This window comes from Oncorhynchus mykiss, chromosome 26 (assembly GCF_013265735.2).
Source record: "Oncorhynchus mykiss isolate Arlee chromosome 26, USDA_OmykA_1.1, whole genome shotgun sequence".
Classification (NCBI taxonomy): domain Eukaryota; kingdom Metazoa; phylum Chordata; class Actinopteri; order Salmoniformes; family Salmonidae; genus Oncorhynchus; species Oncorhynchus mykiss.
In genome coordinates this window covers 27,552,009-27,579,367 of record NC_048590.1, presented here as the reverse complement: position 1 = coordinate 27,579,367, position 27,359 = coordinate 27,552,009, and the positions used below count along the sequence as shown (strand labels likewise).

The following is a 27,359-nucleotide window of genomic DNA, read 5'->3' as shown; positions in this document are numbered from 1 at the left end:
TGTTATTGCCAAAAATGGCCTGCTGTTCTGATCCTGGGCTGCAGTAAGCTTGTGTTTCTGCCTCCACTGGCCCCCCACTGCAAGCTAACCTAATCTATGCAATATTCTTCTAGAACTCCCTATTGGAGACAGAACATCAAGGCAGTTGTTCAGTCTGGATGGACGGACGGGGCTGTCTGGAGTCATGTCTGGCTGACAGTTGAAACATGGTCTGGTTTGGGGGATTCTCAGGTTCTGATACTCCATAGGGAAAGTTGATGTGCAAGTGTTGGGTCTAAAGAATGCGTTTGGCCCATTGCCACCTCCTTTAACTCTCTCGCTCACTCTGTGTCTCTGTATGGTAGTTTCAAAACCATAGGGGACACAGTTTGACCTGCCTCACTCCCCTGCCCATCTGGTGACTGTTGAAGTAAGACTTGACCACTGTCGCCAAGACTACCGTCAACAGGAGGCAGGGACATTACAGCTGAGGGACAGAGGGCAGGGGTGTGAGGGGGGTTCACCTAGGACATACACTGCGATCTGTCACTTGTCACTCTGTCCCTGTGGCTTGGCAGTGTCTGAACAGCGGAAGTGGGACTATGTTTAGTGATTAGGCATGTCTTCTCTCTACCCCTGCTGCCGAGGACTCCCACCCTGATGCTATTGGAACTGCTGCTGGAGTCTAGCCTCAGAGAGAGAACAGAGTTAAACAACATCTGCCGCTCTGCCAGATCTGTACACATTTTATGACCAATGAGATTGGTCCATATCATAAATCACTGCTGTGGGATTGGCTGACTCCTGCTCAGGGGTGAAGGGTAATTAAACACTCCCCTACATATTTATTTGGACAGTGAAACTAAAACTTTTAATTTGCATCTATACTGAATCTAAACTTTTAGTTTGTTTCTATACTGAATCTAAACTTTTAATTTGGCTCATACCCCTCAAAAATGCTAACCTCCCCTGTTAATGGTAATGATGAGAGTTTAGCATGTCTTGGGGGTATGATCTTTGTGCCTTTTAACTTTCTCACTCATCATTATTCCACAATTCATTCATGATTATCCATAATCATGGTAGCATCCACATTAATGTGGAAGTGTATAGAAACATATTATATTCTTATTTGTATTAAGAGACTCCAAAATGACACAACATTATTTACCATTCATTTCTATTGGGAACAACATCATCTGAAACGCAATCAATCAAAAAAAAACAATAAAAAAAAAAATCAAAACAAACAAATGCATCCAACAAGATTGTATCGTATCTAGCATGATGTAGTCATTGCGTGCTAGGAATATGGGACCAAATACTAAGCTTTTGACTACTTTAATAAACACAAGTACATTTTTCCAAATTCTTATGACACCTTCAAATGAGGGGACTAGGGTAGCCTAGTGGTGATTGCTTTCATTTCTAAACAGTAAAACAGATCTGTATGAAAATACCCTCAAATTAAAGGTAACATTCTGTACTGTTGCCTCATATGAAAAATGTGATCTCAAATCCAAAATGCTGGAGTATAGAGCCAAATTAAAAGTTATAGCTTCACTATCCAAATACATATGCAGGGGAGTGTAGATGGTGCAGATGTACTAGGCTGGAGCAGACTTTGATTCCAAGTTACTCATCGTTTCCCTGGCAACTCTGACATGGTGGGAAAGCATGCATGTTTGTTTTGGGTGCAGCAGTTTGTCGTGAATGGCTAAGACTTGTTTTCATTGTGATTGAATGAGAGAGTGATTGTCAGAAAGTGTTATTGTTGTGTTAGGAGAGGAAGTTGAAGTGTCAGTGTTCTCCCGATCCGGGGCACACTGCAAACATTAGTGGGGTTGTCTTTCGTTTATTGAATTTATTTTTTTTTAGCTTTATTTAACTAGGCAAGTCAGTTAAGAACAAATTCTTATTTTCAATGACGGCCTAGGAACAGTGGGTTAACTGCCTATTCAGGGGCAGAACGACAGATTTGACCCTTGTCAGCTCGGGGGTTTAAACTTGCAACCTTCCGGTTACTAGTCCAACGCTCTAACCACTAGGCTACCCTGCCACCCCTGTTGCATTGCTACAGGGTGTTGGCAGGTACGTACTTTCATTATCATCTCATTCTATACCAAGGGTATGACAAAACATGTATTTTTACTGGTAACCAGTGTATAATAGCAATAAGGCACTTTGTGGGTTTGTGATATATGGCCAATATACTGTACCACTGCTAAGGGCTGTATCCAGGCACTCGGTGTTGCGTGGCGCTTAAAAACAGCCCTAAGCTGTGGTATACTGGCCATACGCCACCCCCCTCAGGCCTTATTGCTTTAGAATGATCTTGTATTCCCCGTCATTCTGATAGAATGAGATGATAATGAAAGTACGTACCTGCCAACACCCTGTAGAAATACAACAGTATAGACCTGTGGGTATTTACACACAACCATGTTACAGTTAATGGGGGTGACATTTTTCCATGGCCAGAGCAGGGAGAGCAGAGCACAGCTCAGTGTCTCTGTGCGTTCAAATATTTCAGCGTAATGCTGCTGTGTGCAGAGGCCAGCTTCTCAGATTTGGAGTCGAGTCCAGGGGGATGTCCAATTTAGAAATGCTTGTTGACATCCTGCGTGATAGTCAGAAGATCTCGAAGTAGAATTGATTTGAAGGGGTTTTTAGGGCTATGCTTCGTTTAAAATAGCACTGATTTGTCCTTGAGCTACATTCTGCTGCCGTCTCTCGAAATGCAATCAAACCCCCAAATATTGAGTGACTTTCACTTTCCTCTTATTGCTGTGGAAAACGCTAACTCTAGTTAGAAGCGGTGTTTTCAGTCTAGCCCTCTGGCTCCATTGTTGAGAGAGGGATTACATCTGTAGTGTTTCTGGGGGTTGTTCCAGCTTGGTTCATCACTGTGCGCTAACTACAAACACTATCAACCATTCCCTCTCTCACAACCCACTGCACCAGAATCAACACTATTTATAATAATGAGGCAGTGTTTTTCCTGTGTTTGTGTGATGGTGGAGGTGAGAATGCTCAGTGGGACTCTGAGCCAGTAGTCTGAGATTGTATTGACGTGCCTTATTGGTGTGCTGTGTTCTTGGATCATTTCACATTGAGGTGGAAAGAACAGGGAGGTGATTATTAGGTGTTTAATTTAGTTGGATGGTGAGATGAGAGGAAGAGATTTGGGGTTGGCTGGTAAGCAGCAGTTCATTGGGGATAGAATGGGATGAGTGTGTGGATGAGGGAGGAATGTGGCTGTTTGTAGTGGATTTGCTGTGGGGCCAGTGGGAGAGAGCTTCCTGTCTGCCCGTGTCTTCCTGGCTGTATGTGGAGCCCCTACAGGGCTACAAGTCTGCCTTTGACAGGTCAGCATCCTTCTACCTCACTGAGACCGACACATAGAAGACAGGGCAATGATGCAGCTCTCCCCCCTCTCTCTTTATCCCTCTTTCCCTCTCGATTGCTCTTCCCCTCTCCCTCTCCTTCTAAGGCTGGCTGCCCTTGCCCCCGAGTGCCTTTGTGCTGGAGCTGAGGTACTCTGGTCCTCTTTTCTCTGACAGAGGGGAAGCCCGGGGATCAGAAACCACTATTGATCCCCAGCCAGCGCCAGCGGCCCAGTTTGCTGTCAGAGGCCATTGTCTTGTTCATTATGGGTTTTCCAGACAGCACAAAATCAATCAGCCTGACTTCATTTTGATCCCTGGCTGCCACTGACGTGAAAGAGAAGAAAGAAAAGGGCAGAGAGAGCGAGGACATGTCTGCCTGCCTCTGGGAGGTGGTATTAAGGAAAACGCAGATCTTGTTATTTAAAGGGAAATTGAAAAAAAAAGCTGTGTGCCCTTTGAGCTTATTTGACCAGACTTTAACCTGAGTGTACTTGAGGCCTGCTGGGGAGGCCTGCTGTTTGTGTCCTTCAGAAGCAGAATACTCAGGCTGCAACACTAGCCTCACCTCCCTGCTACATAATTTGATTGAACGAGGGTTTAATGTGACAAAAGCCTGACTCATTCATCAACCTGACTGATGCATCAGGGTTAGAGCATCTCTGAGAACAATTGCAAAGTCGTGTGTGTGTGTGTTAATGAAAAGGGAAGACTGATCAAACTCTAGGGACACCTTGAGTTGAGCCAATGAATGCTCACCTGTATCACCTGGTGTTTTGATCAACCTTGTCAGCAGCCTAGACATGCAGAGCCCAGTGATCTCTGATCAGACGTTAGAGGGAGTGACACTCACACCTTTAATCTCTACCATGGATGAAGCAAAATATTATAAAGCCTTCAAACTATCTTTAGATTCCATCCAGCGAATAAATGGGTTTTGATACGTTATTACAGTGTGTCATATCAAATGTTAAGCATGCGCTCGAGGTATCAGCTAAGGTCTATGTGGATGATAATGAGACTATAGGCTGGTCTGATCTGCTGACATAAGAACACTTCCAGGAAGAGATGTCCTATTCATTGACTAATGCATAGGTGACATCATCGTGACCTGTTGATATCAGTGTGACTTCATGTTCTGGCAGCGTCTAGCCCTCTCCTTGTCTTTGTCTCTTGATCACACTACCCCTTTTGAGAACATATGGTATTAATTAACGTAATGTTTCTACAGGGAGTGGGTGGGATGTACAGTGGGGCAAAAAAGTATTTAGTCAGCCACCAATTGTGCAAGTTCTCCCACTTAGAAAGATGAGAGAGGCCTGTAATTTTCATCATAGGTACACTTCAACTATGACAGACAAAATGAGGGAAAAAAATCCAGAAAATCACATTGTAGGATTTTTAATGAATTTATTATTGCAAATTTTGGTGGAAAATAAGTATTTGGTCAATAACAAAAGTTTATCTTAATACTTTGTTATATACCCTTTGTTGGCAATGGCAGAGGTCACACGTTTTCTGTAAGTCTTCACAAGGTTTTCACACACTGTTGCTGGTATTTTGGCCCATTCCTCCATGCAGATCTCCTCTAGAGCAATGATGTTTTGGGGCTGTTGCTGGGCAACACGGACTTTCAACTCCCTCCAAAGATTTTCTATGGGGTTGAGATCTTGAGACTGGCTTGGCCACTCCAGGATCTTGAAATGCTTCTTACGAAGCCACTCCTTTGTTGCCCGGGCGGTGTGTTTGGGATCATTGTCATGCTGAAAGACCCAGCCACGTTTCATCTTCAATGCCCTTGCTGATGGAAGGAGGTTTTCACTCAAAATCTCACGATACATGGCCTCATTCATTCTTTCCTTTACACGGATCAGTCGTCCTGGTCCCTTTGCAGAAAAACAGCCCCAAAGCATGATGTTTCCACCCCCATGCTTCACAGTAGTTATGGTGTTCTTTGGAGGCAACTCAGCATTCTTTGTCCTCCAAACACGACGAGTTGAGTTTTTACCAAAAAGTTATATTTTGGTTTCATCTGACCATATGACATTCTCCCAATCTTCTTCTGGATCATTCAAATGCTCTCTAGCAAACTTCAGACGGGCCTGGACATGTACTGGGACACGTCTGACACTGCAGGATTTGATTCCCTGGCGGCGTAGTGTGTTACTGATGGTAGGCTTTGTTACTTTGCTCCCAGCTCTCTGCAGGTAATTCACTAGGTCCCCCCGTGTGGTTCTGGGATTCTTGTGATCATTTTGACCCCACGGGGTGAGATCTTGCGTGGAGCCCCAGATCGAGGGAGATTATCAGTGGTCTTGTATGTCTCTCTCATTTCCTAATAATTGTTCCCACAATTGATTTCTTCAAACCAAGCTGCTTACCTATTGCAGATTCAGTCTTCCCAGCCTGGTGCAGGTCTACAATTTTGTTTCTGGTGTCCTTTGACAGCTCTTTGGTCTTGGCCATAGTAGAGTTTGGAGTGTGACTGTTTGCCTCTTAAAGTCTGTGAGATCCAGAAATCTTGCTTGTTTGTAGGTGACCAAATACTTATTTTCCACCATAATTTGCAAATAAATTCATTAAAAATCCTACAATGTGATTTTCTGGATTTTTTTCTTCTCATTTTGTCTGTCATAGTTGAAGTGTACCTATGATGAAAATTACAGGCCTCTCATCTTTTTTAAGTGGGAGAACTTGCACAATTGGTGGCTGACTAAATACTTTTTTGCCCCACTGTATGTGCTCTGTGTACGTACAGTATGTGTGTGTGGTAGTGTATTCGGAAAGTATTCAGACCCCTTGACTTTTTCCACATTTTGTTACGTTACAGCCTTAGTGTAAAGTTGATTTAATTGTTCTTTCCCCCCTCATCAATCTACACACAATGCCCCACAATGACAAAGCAAGAACAGGTTTTTAGACATTTTTGCAAATGTATTAAAATAAAAAACTGAAATACCACATTTACATAAGTATTCAGACCCTTGACTCAGTACTTTGTTGAAGCACCTTTGGCAGTGATTACAGCCTTGAGTCTTCTTGGGTATGACGCTACAAGCTTGGCACACCTGTATTTGGGGAGATTCTCCCATTCTTCTCTGCAGATCCTCTCAAGCTCTGTCGGGTTGTATTGGGAGCGTCAGATGTTCGATTGGGTTCAAGTCCGGGTTCTGGCTGGGCCACTCACAGACATTCAGAGACTTGTCCAGAAGCCACTCCAGACATTTCTTGGCTGTGTGCTTAGGGACGTTGTCCTTTTGGAAGGTGAACCTTCGCCCCCCCCCCCCCCCTCCCCAGTTTGAGGTCCTGAGCGCTCTGGTGCAGGTTTTCATCAAGGATCTCTGTATTTTGCTCTGTTCATCTTTCCCTCAACCTTGTCTAGTCTCCCAGTCCCTGCTGCTGAAAAACCTCCGCACAGCACGATGCTGCTACCACGATGCTGCTACCACCATGCTTCACCGTAGGGATGGTGCTAGGTTTCCTTCAGACATGGTGCTTGGCATTCAGGCCAAAGAGTTCAATCTTGGTTTCATCAGACAAGATACTTTTGTTTCTCATGGTCAGAGTCATTTAGGTGCCTTTTGGCAAACTCCAAGTGGGCTGTCATGTGCCTTTGGCCAGACGGAAGCCAGTCCTCAGTAAATCTACCATAAAGGCCTGATTGGTGGAGTGCTGCAGAGATGGTTGTCCTTCTTGACAGTTCTCCCATCTCCACAGAGGAACTCTGGAGCTCTGTCAGAGTGACCATCAAGTTCTTGGTCACCTCCCTGACCAAAGCCCTTCTCCCCTGGTGCCTCAGTTTGGCCAGGCAGCCAGCTCTAGGAAGAGTCTTGGTGGTTCCAAACTTCTTCCATTTAAGAATGATGGAGGCCGCTGTGTTCTTGGGGACGTTCAATGCAGCACAAATGTTTTGGTACCCTTCCCCCTCGACACAATCCTGTCTCGGAGCTCTACGGACAATTCCTTCGACCTCACGGCTTGGTTTTTGCTCTTACATGCACTGTTAACTGTGGGACCTTTATATAGACAGGTGTATACCTTTCCAAATCATGTCCAATCAATTTAATTTACCACAGATGGACTCCAATACAGTTGTAGAAACATCTCAAGGATGATCAATGGAAACAGAATGCACCTGAGCCCAATTTCAAGTCTCATAGCAAAGGGTCTGAATACTGATGTAAATAAGGTATTTGTTTTGTTTTGAATAAATGAGAAAAAATGTCTTAACCTGTTTATGCTTTGTCATTATGGGGATGTTGTGTGTAGATTGATGACGAAGACAATTAATTTAATCCATTTTAGAACAAAATGTGGGAAGAGTCAAAGGGTCTTATTACTTTCTCAATGCAGTGTATGTGACCATGTTCTTTAACTAACCCCTCTCCTCCCCAGAGTGTCCAGTGAACGCGGACCAGCAGGAGCGAACCCTGTTGACGGGCGTGTTCAGTGTCAGGAAGGGAAAGACCCAGCTGCACAAGTGGGCAGAGCGCCAGGTCCTCCTGTGTGGAACCTGTCTGATTGTGGCCTCCGTCAAAGATAGCCTGACGGGGAAGATGCACATCCTGCCCCTGGTGGGGGGAAAGGTGAAGGGTTAGAGGTCAGGGGTTGGAGAGATTTATTTCCAAGCCCACACATTCCCCAGGGGTCAAAGAGAGACAGAGACAACAGCAGATCACAGATACAACAACACAGCTGGGACTGACAGATGGACAGAGGGGATGCACTGTACAGCACAATGAGAAGGGAGCAAATGCATACATGCTGTGTTTACACAGGCAGCTCAATTATGATATTTTTCCCAATTATTGGCCAAAGAGCTGATTTGATTGGTCAAACAACCAATTAGTTTAAAAAATATCAGAATTGGACTGCCTGTGTAAATGCAGCCATAGACATGCACATTCAGGCACACTTAAGTGTCTCTGCCTTATATGGATGGAGCCAGTAGGCACCATAATGCCTTATAATAGTTTCTTTGGAACATCAGTGGCTGTGTCTGTCCTCCTCAACATCTCTGTTCTGTACGTTCAGGTGGAGGAGGTGAAGAGGAGACAGCACTGTCTGATGTTCAGCTCAGCCGGACCTCAGGCCCAGACATACTTTGTTAACTTCGACACACTGGCAGACTATCAGAGGTGGCATCGGCAGGCTTCAAAAGTAAGTGTGTTTACCTGTCAGAGTTGTTATGTAGGACAATCTGTGTGCCAAAGCTTTGTGTTTGTTTTCTCTGATCGATTATGCAAGGTGTCTGTCAGGAAACACAATGAGGGGTTGTCCTGGTTGGTTCCTCTGGGCTGGGATTCAGAGTGTACAGTGTGCTGAGAGGGCAGAGTTACAGAGTGCCCACTACCTGGTCTGTCATCCAATCAGAGTCCTGCTGTGGACCACATGTGACCTCTGTGATTGGCTCTACTGCGACGACAGAGGACAAGCAGTGTCTGGCTTTGATTAAACAACTGGCTAGGAGGGTGCATGGGTTATTGATTGTGTCTGTGTTTCTGTGTGCTTGCACATGGGACTCAGTACAACTATATGGGGCGGCAGGTAGCCTAGTGGTTAGAGCGTTGGACTAGTAACCGAAAGGTTGCTAGATCGAATCCCCGAGCTGACAAGGTAAAGATCTGTCATTCTGCCCCTGAACAAGGCAGTTAACCTACTGTTCCTAGAACATCATTGTAAATAAGAATGTCTTGCCTAGTTTAATAAAGGTTTAAAAAAAATGAAGTTAGTGTCCTCAGCCCCTCTCTCTGTCCCTCCCTGACAGCTCTGCTCCTCTCGCTGTGCCTCTAATTTCTAAATTAATGGTCATTGTGTCCCAGCCCCTTACTGGGCCCTAACGAGCTCTGTGAATGCTTCCATCCAGGCACACAACGAGCTCTGTGAATGCCTCCATCCAGGCACACAATGAGCTCTGTGAATGCCTCCATCCAGGCACACAACAAGCTATGTGAATGCCTCCATCCAGGCACACAATGAGCCGTGGAGAAAAAAGGCAACTGAAAAATGAAAATCCAATTAGTAGTAGATCCATGTCAAGGAGCTCTCTCTCCTCACTACCTACCTACCTATCACTGTGGTGCGGATCACTGAGCTGGAGTGGCCCTGTTACTACGGGAGCAGTTTAGGAGAGTTAGACATCAGAGGTTCCTATGGCGACATGATTGGCTGGAGATGAAGACCGAGAGAGAGGGGAGGGAAGGCTGAAGAAGAGAGCGGGAGAAATAGAGAGAGATGAAGGGAGAGTGAGAGAGGGAGAAATAAAGAGAGATGTAGGGGGAGTGAGAGAGAAAGAAAAATAGAGATTTAGGGGGAGTGAGAGAGAAGAGGGAGAAAGAGAGAGATGTAGGGGGAGTGAGAGAGAAGGAGAGAGAGAGAGATTTAGGGGGAGTGAGAGAGAAGAGGCTTTGAGATGAAGGCAGAGAGGTGAGGTGGGGCTGAGATTTAAAAAAAAATGTTTTATTGAATTTTATCTTTATTTAACTAGGCAAGTCAGTTAAGAACAAATTCTTATTTTCAATGATGGCCTAGGAACAGTGGGCGAACTGCTTTGTTCAGGTTCAGGGGCAGAACGACAATTGTTTTTACCTTGTCAGCTCGTGGATTCGATCTTACAACCTTTCGGTTACTAGTCCACTAGGCTACCTGCCGCCCCAGATTAAGAGATGAAGATGGAGGGGAGGATAGAGAAAGGACTGGATGGGCAGAGAGAGATGAGGGGAGAGGAATTAGAGGAAGGGTGGATGAGATGGTGGATTTGGGGCAATACTCATGCCAGGCTGGACACAATCAAGCCCTTGTTTCAGTGTGTGTTTCTGAATCAGTGGGGGGGTGGGGGTTGATGTGATGGGGGCTGTGCTGGCTGGCTAATGGCTCCTTGCTCTGACAGTGGCCTGTATGTGAGTAGTTGGGCCTGGTGAGTGGCCTTGTGGCGTGCCCAGTTCCTCCCAGACAGAAAGGCTTTTGGAGGCTGTCTAAATGCACACAGGGAGGAGGGGGTCATCTTCCACAGCCACACACACTGGGCATTAAGAGCTCCCACTACTGCCTAGCTGGCCTATACCCCACAGGCTTCTCTCCTCTCTCAGGCCAGTCAACATGCAGGTCACTTCCACCAGCCTTTCTGTCTATTTCAATTTCTTTTATCCTTCTCTCTCTCTCTCCTTCTCTCTCAAATCTCTTCATCTGTTTCTCTCTGACCAGCGCTGGATGGCCTTTTAACAGCTAGCTGATGAGTACTCTAAGATTTTGTCTTTGTTTATCCCTAAAAGCAATGATGTGACGACATGCTTTGCTGGGCAACCAATCTATTTCCTGGGGTGTTGCACAGTATGCAGTCCTCTGGTGGATTGAAGCGAGCATGTTTTCAGACTGAGAAATGTGTTAAGCTACAACCCCCAGACAGACAGTGTCCTCCCTGTGCTGACAACTATACAGTCTATCTTTTCAGAGCTGAAGGAAATGCTGTTCAGCTGCATTCTGCACATGTAGATAAGTGAGCAATGACTGTGTGAGCATAGCCAATGAAACGCGATGGCGGGACTGGGAGAGCAGAACAGTGCAAAAAATCTAGACTAAAATCCGATTTAGTCAGGGGTGAAAGTAAGCCAGAGTGGTCCAGTACGGAGTCCTGGCCAAATAAATAGGAAGGGTACACCGTCCCGGTAAAACATGAGCCTGTCATAATAATTCAAACAGATTCCAAGAAAACTGTAGGCTATTACACTATTTGTCAATAGTCATGTGAAAGATTTGCGTATTGACTTGAAGAGGTGTGGAATAGTGCCGTTTGGTTCGACGATAGCACTGACATTTTCCAAGGCAGAGATGAGTGGCCAAGACCGAGACGCGCACGGACAGAGTGGACACATCAATTCAGGTTACAAGACTTGTAGGCCTAATGAAGAACAATCACAGAATGCCATTTGTAAGACTTTGGTGTGCATGGCGGGTGCACAGGGCACTTGTATGGATGCCAGAATGATAGTTGGAATAGTGTGTGTGTGTGTGTGTATGTATATATATATATATATATATATATATATATATATATATATATATATATATATATATATATATATATATATATATATATATATATACTTTGCGACCTTTTGCCACATTGCAGGCTTCAAACATAAAGATATAAAACTGTATTTTTTTGTGAAGAATCAACAACAAGTGGGGCACAATCATGAAGTGGAACGACATTTATTGGATATTTCAAACTTTTTTAACAAATCAAAAACTGAAAAATTGGATGTGCAAAATTATTCAGTTTTAAAAAAATACAGTTTTATATCTTTCTGTTTGAAGCCTGAAATGTGGCAAAAGGTCACAAAGTTCAAGGGGGCCGAATACTTTTGCAAGGCACTGTATATATGTATATATATATTAGCCTTTATTTAACTAGGCAAGTCAGTTGAGAACAAATTCTTATTTACAATGACAGCCTAGGAACAGTGGGTTAATTGCTTTGTTCAGGGCACAACATATTTTTACCTTGTCAGCTCGGGGATTCGATCTAGCAACCTTTCGGTTAATGGCCCAACGGTATAACCACTAGGTTACCTGCCGACCAAAAACGGAAGTAACCGAAACGGAAGTCCTGACAGAAGTCTGGACACTGAATGTATGCTTCCTATGTAGCGTATTATAATGTAAACTCCTGCAGAATTGAGTTCCTTGCAGTAAAATGATAGACCAAATCTACATATTTGTTTCGGGAACAGGAGTGGCAAAATATGATTCAAATGTGTGTTTAGGGACTGTGCTGTGTAGCTTAGATGTGCGTTTTCTTTCAGCGACATAGAAGCTCAAAGTATTCCATTTTCAACCACATAAAATATCCATCAAAGACTAATTGAAATACTATCAGAACTCCTATTAAATTAATAGGGATTCTATGTAATTCTATGATTAGGACTATAAACAATTTTAAAAGCACTTTCACACACAGGAGGTCCCGTTCCGGGAAGAAATGAAATCTACTTTCACCCCTGGATATACACACCACACACCTCTGTGGAGTTCATGCTGCCAACTCTACTAGACCACAACACTAGAGCTGTGTGAACATCCTGTTTTGTTATGGACTCACAACATGACCTTATCAGTATTCCTTTGTTTATAATGCTCCATAAATCATTCTGTTATGCTGAAGACAGTGTATGAATCCAACTTCCCTTCTGTGAAATGATCATTATTGAACCGACTCAACCTTTTTTAATTAAAGTTGCCTTTTTTAATTAAAGTGTGTGTGTGTGTGTGCAAACCTCATTTGCTCCATGCAGGTGGTTTCTGGTCAAAACGTGATTTATGACCATGCTGGGCAAAACCTTGTTCTATTATCACTAAGCTTCAATAAAAAAACAATTTGGGAGCAGTAAACAGTAAACAGACATTCCCTGTGTTTGCAGGTGGTTTCTCAGACCATCAGCCTGGTGGATCTGTCATGCTACAGTCTGGAGGAGGTGCCAGAGTACCTGTTCTACAGCCAGGACCTCACCCATCTCAACCTCCGACACAACTTCATGTCCCTGCAGGGCCCCGGAGGACTGCTCAACCTCCCCAGGTAAATACACTCTCTCACCAGGCGGGGCAGCACCCAGCCACTGACACACCTTATTCAGGAAACCCCTACCTAATACTAAGTCCAAACATGCCAAGCAAAACCTGTAGCCCAATACCAATCCTGCCAAATCTCCCAACAAAACCTGCCCAGTAACACACTTACCTCAATACTAAATTTTCATCTGTCCACAGATATACTTGTCCTCCCTGTTACAATGCAATGTGTTACAACACAGTCTGACTGTATTACCCAAATGCATTATGTAAGCATGTCATATGATTTTCTGCAACTACGTACATTGTTTATCACAGATCTTGTTTTATGGTCTAGTCGGTGCTGATACGTTTTCCTGACTGTATATCTTTTGTTTGTGGTCGATGCTCAGAGACAGTGGTTCAGCCTGCATATTATCTTGTGGAGGGGCAAGAAGCTCAGTGTCCACTCCTATGGTCCAACTGAAGCATATTTGAACAAGCTGGCATTCTCAAAAGAGATAATGCTATTAAATGTTAATGATCTACTACCCTCTGTATTATTTCCTGTTGTAAGGCAAGCATTACAGGAAGGGCCGAGATGGAATAAGTGGTGTACGTGTGTGAAGGGCTGTGGAAAGAACACATTCTAGAGGATCAACTGTGCCGGGTAGCTGAGAGGAATAAAATGTACACATCACTGCATCTCTCTCTCTCTCTCCTTTTCTCTCTCTGTCTCTCTCTCTCTTTTTGTCTCTCTCTCTCTCCCTTTTTCTCTCCTTTTCTCTCTGTCTCTCTCTCTTTTTCTCTCTCTCTCTCTCTCTCCTTTTCTCTCTCTCTGTGTGTGTCTGTCACTCCCTCTATCTGTATATTTAGACTCCGTGCAGGCCTAGGAGAGTGAGGGAGGCTGGGGGGGGGGGTCTGTGCTCTAACATGTGGTGTGACTCACAGCGGCCACCTCCATCCCCCATCCGTTCTGCATCACTTCATTCACTGAAATGCTTGTATTGGTACTTTTTGTGTTTGAGATGGGGTTTTGGTTTTGATATGGATATGATACTCACCGGTCCGTGAAGAGGAAATGAAAATGTGAACAGCCTGTAGTAACAAGGACACAAATTCCAATGGAGCGATTTAAGATGAACGAGACTACAGGAGCCAACGCAATGAGCTCACAAAATACATCTCTTTTTATAATCAGACTTGTCGCAACAAGCAAAGCGTTGCGTTTGGTCATTCATTGAACATGTCAAAAAAGCCAGCTCCAGTTTTTCAAACCCTCTCTTTCTCCCCAGGTTTTCCCAGCTGAAGAGCCTGAACCTTTCACATAACCGCCTGGGAGTGTTTCCAGAGTCTGTCTGTGAGATCCTCACCCTGACAGAGCTCAACCTCTCCTGTAACGGCATGAACACTGTCCCCGCACAGATAGGCAACCTCCAGAGGTAAGACAGTCACACACATACACCCTGTATCAGTCCGCCAAAAAGATATCTTCTTTTCATTTTGGCATAGAGTACATTCTAACATTCCCACTCTAGCTGTGTTAGGTAGGGTATAATTCCATGGTGGTCAGTATGAGTATCAGTTCCTCTATGTACTGGATGTTGGGTTGGACATTTTGTGCTGCTGGGTGCAGAACACTCCACTCGCCCCGCTTCTCGCCTCTCCACATTAGCCCCTTTCTGACCACATGAGCCCACATCCTCCTCTTAGCAATGAATCATTATCAAGCATGTTATCACTGTGTGTGTGTGTGTGTGTGTGTGTGTGTGTTAATTGAACCAATGCATTAAGTTCAGCTGTTTGTTGTTATGCAATCAGATTAAATCAAGCCTTAAAATCAGGCCAGTTTTCATGCTCTCAGCTCACATGATGCTTAATATAGAATTATTTCAAATATACAAACACTGACATTTTCACCTCTCATTATGGAATGCCAAATAGTTGTGTATCCTCAGAAAACAGAGATGAAAGAAATGTAAATGTCTGTCTCTGTCCCCCAGTCTGCAGACCCTGTCTCTGGATGGGAATCAGTTGAGCTTCCTTCCTGAAGAGCTTGGCGGCCTAGCTCAGCTCAGCAGCCTGGGGCTTTCCTTCAACAACTTCCCCCACATCCCTGGTGTGCTGGATAGGCTAAGTGGCATGGACAAGTTAGCCATGGCTGGGAACAGGGTGGAGACCCTGGAGCTGGGGATCCTTGCCAGGATGAGCCACCTCAAGAACATCGACCTGCGGTGAGAAACTAGACCAGTCTGTACTCTCTGCCCTCGTACGGGCCCTCCGTCTCTTTCTTTCTATTCCTATTTCTCACTCACTCTCCCTCTCTCATCCCTCAGTGTATACACTCTACTCATCAGTCACAGCATGCATAATGCAGCATCAATACACAATGGTAATAAGATCTCCCCTGTCAGTAAATCTCACAAAGAGTTGGCAGCAGCGGTTCAATGTATCCCCCCCAAATGCACCTCACCCCGATGCCTGACCCTGCCTCACCCAGCCATTTTCATATAAAATGCCTTTCTCATCTCTCTATCCAGCTCTGATGCAGCCATTGATAGTGAGGTTGATCCCCTAAAAACCTGCAGTATCACCCCCTTGATTCCCTGTCACTGTTTTAAAGTTTAGTCGTTATTCATCTCTCTCCTCCCATCTTTCTCCCTCTCCCTCTATCTCTCTCTCTCTCTTTCTCTCTCTTTCTTTCTCTGCCTCACCTTGAGAATTAGTTATTGGGTGGAGGGATGGGTTGGATTTATGGGGGATGGGTGCCTGCAGGATTAGGAGGCCAGTTGGGCTCATAAAAGGGAGAGGTACTGCAGAGTGAAATCAGATCAAGGAGACACACAGGGCCAGTCTGGAACTCATCAGCCAGGCAAAGAGGATGGACTACTGCTGTTCTCCACTCCTCACCTGAACTGGCCTCTGGTTTGGATGAGGAGTTTTTTCTAGTTGCTGACTATATTCTGTCTTGTGTCTGTCTGCTGTCAGCATTCTAACCCAGTGTTCTGTTTGTCTGAAGCCAGTGCTTTAACATCATGTTGATGTTAATATCTTAATTCTATGTGTATGGGACCTGTGTGTAAATTAAGCAATAAGGCCTGAGGGTGTGTGGTATATGGCCAATATACCATGGCTAAGGTCTGTTCTTAGGCACGACTCGTTGGATACAGCCCTTAGCTGTGGTATATTGGTCATATACCACAAACCCGAGGAGCCTTATTGCTATTATAAACTGGTTACCAATGTAATTAGAGCAGTAAAAATACACATTTTGTCATACCCGTGGTATACCACCGCTGTCAACCAATAAGCATTCAGGGCTCGAACCACCCAGTTTATAAGGCTGTTTATACCATGGCATTGTTGAATACTCATTTCTGATTGGCTTGGAGGGCATTTAAGAGTGTGCATTATTTCCCTATAACGCATGGTATATCAGCAGGGTAGAATTCAATGGCTATAGTTCATTCATGTTCTATGTTTGAGCTGGTTTTGAAAGCAAAGTCACATTGAATACATTATTGGCCTTGTTAAATGAACACATTTCTAGCGGTAAATGTGTTAAATTATAGTATTATTATGGTATAAAAGGGATAATCAACTTGGGGCTGTGTGTGTTCTCTGGAAAATGCAACTCCGTGGACGGTCAGTTCCACTACTCTAGCGCTTCGTGTTGGAACACACCTTTCACATCGTGAACGCATAGCCCCTTGTTAATTTTCCCTTACATACTGTATGAGGCCTGGGTGTTAATGCTGTATACTGTATGAGGCCTGGGTGTTAATGCTGTATACTGTATGAGGCCTGGGTGTTAATGCTGTGTACTGTATGAGGCCTGGGTGTTAATGCTGTGTACTGTATGCAGGCTGAACGGTCTGCGCTGGGTGAAGAGTGAGGCCCTGGAGGCAGTGAAGCAGGTGACCCAGCTGGACCTGAGGGACAACCACTTGGCCACCCTGGACCTGAGCTCCATCTGCAGCCTGGAAACCCTGCACTGTCAGAGAAACCAGCTGAGGGCGCTAACGCTGAGTGGCTTCACCCTGCGCACGCTCCACGCCAGCAGCAACCGTGAGTGGAGCACCTCCCTCCCTGGTCCTGTCTCTCCAGGCCCTCTACCACTGTTACGGTTACATAATGCATATAGCCATCACTAGCTTGGCTGCTGATCACTGCTTTTCCTCTACCCACAGGCCTGACCACAGTCAACATCTACCCAGTACCCAACCAGCTGACACAGATGGACCTATCACGGTGAGTGCTGTGTGGCCAGGGCCTCAGTTTCTCAATCAGTAAGGAAAAGGTGTTATGGGATTGGTATTGTTATGGTAATGTTATTAATCAATCAACATTCTTCCCCTCATCATGAACTTGGTATATTGGTACCTTTTTTCATATACAGTGCTTTCGGGAAGTTTCCAGACCCCTTCACTTTTCCACATTTGGTTACATTACAGCCTTATTCTAAAATTGATTAAATAAAAAATGTTCCTCGTCAATCTACACACAATACCCCATAATGACCAAGCGAAAACTGGTTTTTAGAAATGTTAGCAAATGTATTAAAAAATAAAAAACAGATATACCTTATTTACATAAGTATTCAGACCAATTGCTATGAGACTCGAAATTGAGCTCAGGTGCATCCTGTTTTCATTGATCATCCTTGAGATGTTTCTACAACTTGATTAGAGTTCACCTGAGGTAAATTCAATTGATTGGACATGATTTGGAAAGGCACACAGCTGTCTATTTCAGGTCCCACAGTTGACAGTGAACGTCAGAGCAAAAACCAAGCCATGAGATCGAAAGAATTGTCAATAGAGCTCGGAGACAGGATTGTGTCGAGAGGGAAGGGTACCAAAACATTTCTACTGCATTGAACGTCCCCAAGAACACAGCGGCCTCCATCATTCTGAAATCGAAGAAGTTTGGAACCACCAAGACTCTTCCTAGAGCTGGCCGCCCGGCCAAACTGAGCCACCAGGGGAGAAGGGCCTTGGTCAGGGAGGTGACCAAGAACTTGATGGTCACTCTGACAGAGCTCCAGAGTTCCTCTGTGGAGATGGGAGAACCGTCCAGAAGGACAACCATCTCTGCAGCACTCCACCCATCAGTCCTTTATGGAAGAGTGGCCAGATGGAAGCCACTCCTAAGTTAAAGGCACATGACAGCCCGATTGGAGTTTGCCAAAAGGCACATAAAAGACTCTCAGCCCATGAGATACAAGATTCTCTGGACTGATGACACCAAGATTGAACTCTTTGGCCTTAATGCCAAGCGTCATGTCTGGAGGAAACCTGGCACCATCCCTACAGTGAACCATGGTGATGGCAGCATCATGCTGTGAGGGTGTTGTTTTAGCGGCAGGGACTGGGAGACAAGTCAGGATGATGAATGATCCAAAGTACAGAGAGATCCTTGACGAAAACCTGCTCCAGAGCAATCTGGATCTCAGACTGGGGCGAAGGTTCACCTTCCAACAGGACAACGACCCTAAGCACACAGCCAAGAAAAGGCAGGAGTGGCTTCGGGATAAGTCTCTGAATGTCCTTGAGTGGCCCAGCCAGAGCCCATACTTGAACCCGATCAAACATCTCTGGAGAGACCTGAAAATAGCTGTGCAGCAACGCTCCCCATCTAACCTGACAGAGCTTGAGAGGATCTCCAGAGAAGAATGGGAGAAACTCCCCAAATACATGTGTGTCAAACTTGTAGTGTCGAACCTAAGAAGACTTGAGGCTGTAATTGCTGCCAAAAGTGCTTCAGCAAAGTACTGAGTAAAAGGTCTGAATACTTGTAAATGTGATATTACAGTTTTTTGCTTTGTCATTATGAGTTATTGTGTGCAAATGGATGAGGGGGAAATAAACAATTTAATCTATTTTAGAATAAGGCTGTAACGTACCAATGTAGAAAAAGTCAAGGGGTCTGAATACGTCCGAATGCACTGTATATGTACAGTTGGAGGTAAAAAAATCTTATATCCCCTCTTATATCCCCTCTGACCACTGTGACCTCTGTGAAAAGGAACCTGCTGGAGTACCTTCCAGACTGGGTGTGTGACAGTAGAAAGGTGGAGGTGCTGGACGTTGCACACAACTTCCTGTCTGAACTACCAGCCAGGTTAGTCTCCCTACGAGGACTAGTTCATCCTTCTCAAACTCCTCACTTCCAACTCTAGTTATTCATCTAAAGATGTTCTAAACATCCATATTTGTTAAGGTAGATTAAAGGCCGTTACTTACTGGGTCCATCATGTAGCGCTATATGTTTAATATGTCCATCTCGTATCAGGCGGATTTGGCTTTTAAACATTCTGAAATTATTATAAGAATGAGCACCATATTAATCTGATTAACATTGGGCATCATTTAGCCAATGTCCGGCCAGAAATAACTGTCCCTAAAACATCAGCAGATGTGTTGACAGTCAGCTGATGAGAGGATTTCATTGCCTGTGTGAAGCCAACGTACGGCTTGTCGTCTTTCTGTCAGCAGACTGTGATCTCAGTATGGTGATGCTGGAGCACTCTGCTCAAAGCAACCATCATTTAACGTTACCCTTTAACACAACTATATTTGCATTTGAATCGACCAAAGCCTTCACAAACAAGATAATATTCGGCTCAACTGCGTAGCTGCAGATGAGACCTGTTATTGGAGTAAATTGTGCTGTGTTGGTAACTTTAGGCTGCCAAGTTGAAAAATACATTGATGGATTTGTTGGGTGTGGAGTTACCTTACCTCAAGATTTCCCCCAGTTTCACAAATTATCAAATTCACAGCAGGAGATGTTCTCTCTCTTTCTTTTTATCTCCCTCGCCACTAGACTGCTCAGCAGCCTGAGTCTGAGGAAGCTGCTGGCTGGGAACAATAGGCTCCAGAGACTGCCTGACCTACTTGACCACGTCCCCCTGGAAGTACTCGACCTCCAGCACAACAAGCTAGGCGAGCTCCCAGAGAGCCTCTTCTACAAGGCCTTAAAGTGGGTCAATCCACCTTCCGCTCTCTCTTCTCTCTCTCTTTGCACCCACCCTCTCTCCTAGCCTTCTCTTTGGTGCTTGTCCTCTCTCTCCCTCTCTCTGCCTCTCCCTCCCTTTCTGACAGGTGTTTTGGAGGTTGCAGCTGATGCTCTGTCTCCCCCAGGGCCTGTGACGCTACTGCTGCTGCTCTAACCCCGGAGCCTCTATTCAACCACAACAACCAATTAAAGGACAAAACAGGATCGGGCATATTGAAATGAAACACTGCCCTACAGTACATCCTCCTTACATCATGCAGTAGAAATACAATATAAATATTTGATGGGGTATCTAGCTTAAAGTGGTTGGCAGTCTGTAAGAGATGTCTTACTTCACATAGACATGTGGTGGCCCTATTTTAGCTGCTCCAGTAGAGGTGGACTGACTGGGTCCACTGGGCTTTTTTATGCCAGGCTCTGGAGGGTATGGCTCAGTGGACCAGTCAGAGAGTTGGACTGTAACGTGAGCCCCCCCCCCCCAACAGCCTGACGCTCTACTGTTTACTGTCTGATAAATCACTGGGCACCCATTAGGCCTGGCCTACTCTACTCTGTCTCCCATGCTGAGACATCGAGCGCCAGTGTGACTGCTGTAAAGTGCCTCATTGGTCAACAACGTTTGTTTCTCAGTGTTTTAAAATAGCCACCACTAGAAGGTGTATTCTTATGAATTTTCTCCCTGTCATCCTTTATCTGAATCTGTTTTGTTAAAGGACATTTATGGCCAGTGTTGGTAACAAGAGCATTTAACTCTCAGGTCATAACAGTTTTAAGAGGAAGTCCATTTTACATTTTACACTGTCTAAATCATCTAACGCTGACTTGATGTTACACATTTACATCACTTACAGTTGAAGTCAGAAGTTTACATACACTTAGGTTGTTCAACCACTCCACAAATTTCTTGTTAACAAACTATAGTTTTGCAAGTTGGTTAGGAAATCTACTTTGTGCATGACACAAGTAATTTTTCCAACAATTGTTTACAGACAGATTATTTCACTTCTAATTCACTGTATCACAATTCCAGTGGGTCAGAAGTTTACATACACTAAGTTGACTGTGCCTTTAAACGGCTTGGAAAATTCCAGAAAACGATGTCATGGCTTTAGAAGCTTCTGATAGGCTAACTGACACCATTTGAGTCAATTGGAGGTTTACCTGTGGATGTATTTCAAGGCCTACCTTCAAACTCAGTGCCTCTTTGCTTGACATCATGGGAAAATCAAAAGAAATCAGCCAAGACCTCAGAAAATAATTGTAGACCTCCACAAGTCTGGTTCATCCTCGGGAACAATTTCCAAACGCCTGAAGGTACCACATTCATCTGTACAAACAATAATACGCAAGTATAAACACCATGGGACCACGCAGCAATCATAACGCTCAGGAAGGAGACACATTCTGTCTCCTGGAGATTAATGTACAAGTGCAAGAACAACAGCAAAGGACCTTGTGAAGATGCTGGAGGAAACGAGTACAAAAGTATCTATATCCACAGTAAAACGAGACCTCTATCGACATAACCTGAAAGGCCGCTCAGCAAGGAAGAAGCCACTGCTCCAAAACCGCCATAAAAAAGTCAGACTACGGTTTGCAACTGCACATAGGGACCAAGATAGTACTTTTTGGAGAAATGTCCTCTGGTCTGATGAAACACAAATAGAACTGTTTGGCAATAATGACCATTGTTATGTTAGGAGGAAAAAGGGTGAGGCTTGCAAGCCGGCGATCACCATCTCAACCGTGAAGCACGGGGGTGGCAGCATCATGTTGTGGGGGTGCTTTGCTGCAGGAGGGACTGGTGCACTTCACAAAATAGATGGCCGCAAGAGGAAGGAAAATTATGTTTATATATTGAAGCAACATGTCAAGAAGTTAATGCTTGGTCGCAAATGACCCCAGCAGACTTCCAAAGTTGTGGCAAAATGGCTTAAGGATAACAAAGTCAATATTATTGGAGTGGCAATCACAAAGCCTTGACCTCAATCCTATAGAAAATTTGTGGGCAGAACTGACAGAGCGTGTGCGAGCAAGGAGGCCTACAAACCTGACTCAGTCACACCAGCTCTGTCAAGAGGAATGGGCCAAAATTCACATAACTTATTGTGGGAAGCTTGTGGAAGGCTACCTGAAACGTTTGACCCAATGCTACCAAATGCTTATTGAGTGTATGTAACTTCTGACCCACTGGGAATGTGATGAAAGAAATAAAAGCTGAAATAAATCATTCTCTCTACTATTATTCTGACATTTCACCATTCTTAAAATAAAGTGGTGATCCTAACTGACCTAAGACAAGGAATTTGTACTTGGATTAAATGTCAGGAATGGTGATTTGTATTGTATTTGGCTAAGGTGTATGTAAACTTCCGACTTCAACTGTATATCACTGGCAATTAATCCTGGGTTCTTTCCTATTTACATACAACGCTCTCTGCTCCTCCTCCTAGCCTAAAGTACCTGAACGTGTCAGCTAATGCCCTGGAGACAATTCCCCCCAGCAGCCAATCAGAGGAGAGTCTCAGCACCCTCCAGGAACTGTACCTGACGGGGAACAAACTGAATGAGAACTGCGCTGCTCTGCTTGTGGGACACCAGAACCTCAGAGTCCTGCACATGGCCTACAACCAGTTGCTCTCTTTCCCTGCCAGGTAACCAGCTCCACACCCAGTTATACTGCCTTCCTACTGTACCTATGAAATGCCTCCAATCAGTGGATGTATTCTACACTACTTTAGAGATTGCGTCTCTAGACATAAAATGTTTTCTATTGCTCCTAATATACTGTAGCTATTCTTTAGATCTGATATGAGCCATTGTTCTGTGGTGGAGACGTCTCTATACTGCTCTGTGTGTGCAGTAAACTGAGTAAACTAGAGCTGCTGGAGGAGCTGAATCTGAGTGGCAACAAGCTGAAGACCATCCCCTCCACTGTATCCAGCTGTAAGAGGCTACACACCCTCATAGCACACTCCAACCACATCAGTGTGTTCCCTGAGATCCTCAACCTGCCAGAGATCAAGGTCAGTTTCACTCATATCTGTTTATATTAGGGCTGTCCCCGACTAAACAAAATCTTGGTTGACCGAGAGTCGTCCTGTTCTTCCGACCAATCGATTAGTTGAAATATTGAAACTTATTTTTCCATATATAGACAGACACACCCTAATAAAAATCAACCATATGCACTGAGCTTGTCTGATGCTTTAAGCCACTGTTTGATTAAATAATTAAGATGACTCAAGAAAGAGCCCGATGGGCACATTGTGTTAAAAAATGAAAAATGATAGCGAGTGCCTGTGTGACTGGTGTATGTTGTCTCGCTCTCCTCCCTGCTGCAGCGAAAAGTCACCACAGCAAGTGTTTATTGCGCTGTCCGTGCTGAAGCAGCAACGTCATTTCAGCCATTACCTGTTTCTGACTGAAGTTATGTTACAGAAATACGTCATTTGTTTAAGATAACATTCCCTATTCCCTCAACCTTTGCTCTCTTTACTTGAAACATGTATTCATCACATGCACGTGGCCAATAGGGCCTGACCTGTAACCTATCATAATCACATCAATAAATTGGTTATAACAAATTTCAAATACAGTAACACATGACAGCAAAATGCATGTGGAAGATGTGAAAAATAAACTCAAAACAGGTGAATGTTTACTGGTGTTGTGCCAAACAGTTGCTGTTAGATTATAATATTATAATTTGAAAAAAAACACTAAATATGTGTACCAAGGTCTGTTCTAATGAAAATAAATAAATAAATATGTAAAGTCTTTATTACAGCAGACTAAAAACAGTTGCATGCATTTGTGAATTGCAGTCTATTTATCGTTGAGGCTAATTATTCACAGCTCCCTTTGTTATTTCACTTTAAAACAAAAATGCTTGATTGCATTTCAGAGCATGAATGTCTTATGTGCTGTGTGATGGCATGAACGAATGGATGATTGATTAATACAGTAGCCTATACTGTATATTGAAATATAGGCCTTAGTAAGTTATGGTATTAAGACTAAACAGGACGCACTCTTTTGCATACAGCTCGATGGTGGTTATACAAGGCTGCTATACCAAGACCACTAATGATAACGACATTACTTATTAATATAATGATGATTATAATAATAATTGTAATAATAACAGTAAGGAGATCAAGGACAAGGAGGCTACAGGAGTGAGAGCTGGGTACATATTATGTGTGACAAACAGGTGCTGTTAGATTACAATATCATTTTTCTGCCTGTTTGGAACTGTGTAAACAACACTTAATACATTATAAGTAATACCAGTCTGTACTAACCCTCCCCCCCAAAAAATGTAAAGCTTAAATTACAGCATAGCAAAGATTAAAAACAGCCGAATCTGTGAAATTGCTTTATCTGACATTTTGCTGTTGCATGAGCCTTGGTGCTCAGGGAATCATTAGGCTATTAAATAATCACTCAAACAGGCAACAGAAGCAAGACCTGTCTTATTTCTGTAGATATATATGGATGATTTATAAAGCCAGGCACATTTGACAGTTAAGTTGGCGTTTCCTCTCTCCTCAACTGTTTTTAGACAATTAGGCAAGATCTGTTTCTGCTGGCTCCACCACATTGTTTTCCATCCCAATATGCAGGTTAACTTTGCTAGTATGCAACATAGGGAAAGGCGTCAATTCTACGGCGCACTGAAGGTTATGTTTCAGAACCGCGGACAGCGACCGTATCCAATGCGGGAGAAAGTGCATTTGTTATAAAATAATACTAGACTTACTAGTGTCGCATTATTTTTTACATAATATAACCACATACAATTTCAGTATCTCACGTCTTAGAGTGATGGACTGTGCCCTCCCCGTGGCATCTGCAATGGATTAGCCCACTGAGACAGGCACGAATCAGACAGGTGTTTTGTGCACTGCTCGACTAAAGAAATCTCGGTCAACCAACAGGCTATCGACAAAACAATCAACCAGTCGACTAAATGGGGTTAGCCCTAGTTTGTGTTTTGTTTATGCATATGTCTTTTAGATGTGTATATGTCTTTATTACAATGTTATAATGTATAACTGTGTGTGTTATCTTCTCCATCCACCGTGTGTGTGTGTGTGTGTGTGTGTGTGTGTCTGTGTGTGTGTGTATATATAGCTGGTGGACTTGAGCTGTAATGAGCTGACTGAGATCCTACTGCCAGACTCTCTAACGGCTACCCTGCACGAACTTGACCTGACTGGCAACAGCAGCCTCTTGCTGGAGCACAAAACACTCAACCTGTTCAGGTGACACACAGAGACTACAGTGTCACGCCGCACAACAAAGTATCAGGCCGCTGGTGTACTTGGATAAGCTATGCGATAAATTATATTCTTGTGCTACAGCGTGAATTATGGTTCAGCCCAGTGCATGGTGAGATAATGCCCCCATCTCTTTGTCTCTCTCTCTCCTCAGTCACATCACCACGCTGAAGCTGGACCAGAAGCCAGCCATGGCCACTGGGGAATCCCTGGGCTCCTCGACCCTGTGGAACCACGGCTACTCTGAGATGAGCGGGCAGAGGAACAAGTGAGCCCAAGGGAGGGAGGGAGGAGGGCTGAGGGAGAGAGAGAGGGAGAGAGAGTTACTTTGAGACAGTGAGTGAACGTGTATGTGAGGGAAGCCCTAATTTATGACAATCTGATGAGAGGGTATAAATGGGATTATGAGATCACGTGTGGTTTTAGAGAGCGCCTTTAAGGAGCATTTCCTCTTTCAGGGAATCGCTGTGAGCAGCACTACATTAAATGGTCTGAGAAGAGGATGTGCTTCTCATAGTCCATATCAGTCCATTTCTTTTCTGCTCTGCCTCTTGGCTGGCATCCTATTTTAAACCCTACCCGAGGCTATAATATGCATCTATGGAGGAGTTACTTAGTAATCTAACTGTACAGCCCCAGCACAGCTTCCACTGCCTGGGTGAACGTCTGTTGGGCCTGGCATCTAGGCCCCTGGGCTGCGGATCCTGTTTAATAGTAGGGAAGGCAGGGAAGCCTAATACTTCCTGTGGATACAACGGGTATAAAGCGGTGTCCCCTGCATCATTGATGGGGCCCCAGTTTGCCTGGCTCGTGTCCTAACAGGGCCTCACAGGGTCATGACCACCACAGTGTCACAGGGGGCCATGCCTGGATGAGCCCCTGCTGCCTCTGTAGGAATAGGGCTCTGTCTCACTGTGTTCAAGTATGGATGAGTTATTCCTGTTTGGCTTGAATTTGAGGAAGATTCTAAGCTTATGAGCAAGATTGTATAATGGGATTTACACACAGAAAATGTAACCACATTTTGTTTCCACTTTTTGTGTTCATCTTATATCAATACTAACAGTATTTTCTCTTCCTTGGGGACAGATTGTGTGTGTCTGTGCTGGCAGTGGACCGCTTTGGGGATAGTGTTGAGGCGGCCTATGGCGTCTTCGACGGAGACCGCAATGAGGAAGTTCCTCGTCTGTTGCAGTGCACCATGGGAGATGTGCTGTCGGAAGAGCTGCTGCATTCCAGTGTGGACAGTGTGTACATGAGCAACACCTTCCTCACCTCACACAGGTATGAGCATCATGCATACACAGACGCACACCCATTCTGCTTGTATTACTGTAATACAAGCAAAATGTAGGCACATTTCAGTATCATATGAATCAGGGGCGTAACTTTGGTTTTAGAAGTGGGGTAGACATCATCATTATTTATTTTTTTTATCCAGTCAGATAAACACTCCAAACAACCTACCCCACCGATCGGAGATGTCCGCATGGTCCTAAAACACACCCTTGCCTCATTTTGTATCACATTCCAATTATAAAACTGGGGGGGACAAAAATGCAACTTCAGAATGTGGGTGGGACATGTTCCCTCCCCTGCCCCCACTGAAAGTTGCGCCCCTGCTATGAATTACTGTTACCCTTTAAGGAAGACAAACCTACAATTGTACTATTCCGTGTTCATTTGATTAATTCACAACTGCATTAGCTAGGAACTAACATATGCAAATAACAACATAATGAATATTCATAATGGTCTACTTTTAATGTTTAACAAAGAAGCTAGCTAATTGCAGGGCATGTGCTGATAGTTGCATTCTGTGATGTATGTTGTATGATGCAGGAAACTGGGCATGGCTGGTCAGAAGCTGGGTGCATCTGCCCTGCTCTGCTACATCCACCACGAGCCATCGGAGCTGGGCAGCTACTTCAGCCTGACGGTGGCCAACGTGGGCAGCTGCCAGGCGGTGCTGTGTCGAGACGGCCAGCCCCTGCCCCTTTCCAAGGTCTTCAGCCTGGAGCAGAGCACCGAAGAGATGGACAGGGTCAAACTCAGCAAGGCGATCATCACTGAGGTACTGTGGGGAGTCAGGCGTGTGTGAATGCACGTTTTTGTGAGGGCCTTTGTGTTCATAAAGATCTAC

The 27,359-nt window shown here is 44.4% G+C and overlaps 1 protein-coding gene across 1 annotated transcript in view; it reads left to right on the top strand.

The window, feature by feature from the left end:
• LOC110506525 (PH domain leucine-rich repeat-containing protein phosphatase 2) overlaps positions 1–27,359 on the top strand; it is a 48,583-nt gene that overhangs the window by 16,489 nt on the left and 4,735 nt on the right. Inside the window, exons 4-18 of the mRNA XM_036964043.1 lie at positions 7,761–7,951; positions 8,400–8,525; positions 12,785–12,939; positions 14,207–14,353; positions 14,915–15,145; positions 16,777–16,979; positions 17,102–17,162; positions 18,939–19,034; positions 19,740–19,895; positions 22,385–22,585; positions 22,795–22,957; positions 25,071–25,201; positions 25,371–25,484; positions 26,306–26,500; positions 27,059–27,290. Of these exons, the coding sequence (XP_036819938.1) occupies positions 7,761–7,951; positions 8,400–8,525; positions 12,785–12,939; positions 14,207–14,353; positions 14,915–15,145; positions 16,777–16,979; positions 17,102–17,162; positions 18,939–19,034; positions 19,740–19,895; positions 22,385–22,585; positions 22,795–22,957; positions 25,071–25,201; positions 25,371–25,484; positions 26,306–26,500; positions 27,059–27,290 (2,402 nt within the window). The remainder of the gene's footprint in view (positions 1–7,760; positions 7,952–8,399; positions 8,526–12,784; positions 12,940–14,206; positions 14,354–14,914; positions 15,146–16,776; positions 16,980–17,101; positions 17,163–18,938; positions 19,035–19,739; positions 19,896–22,384; positions 22,586–22,794; positions 22,958–25,070; positions 25,202–25,370; positions 25,485–26,305; positions 26,501–27,058; positions 27,291–27,359) is intronic.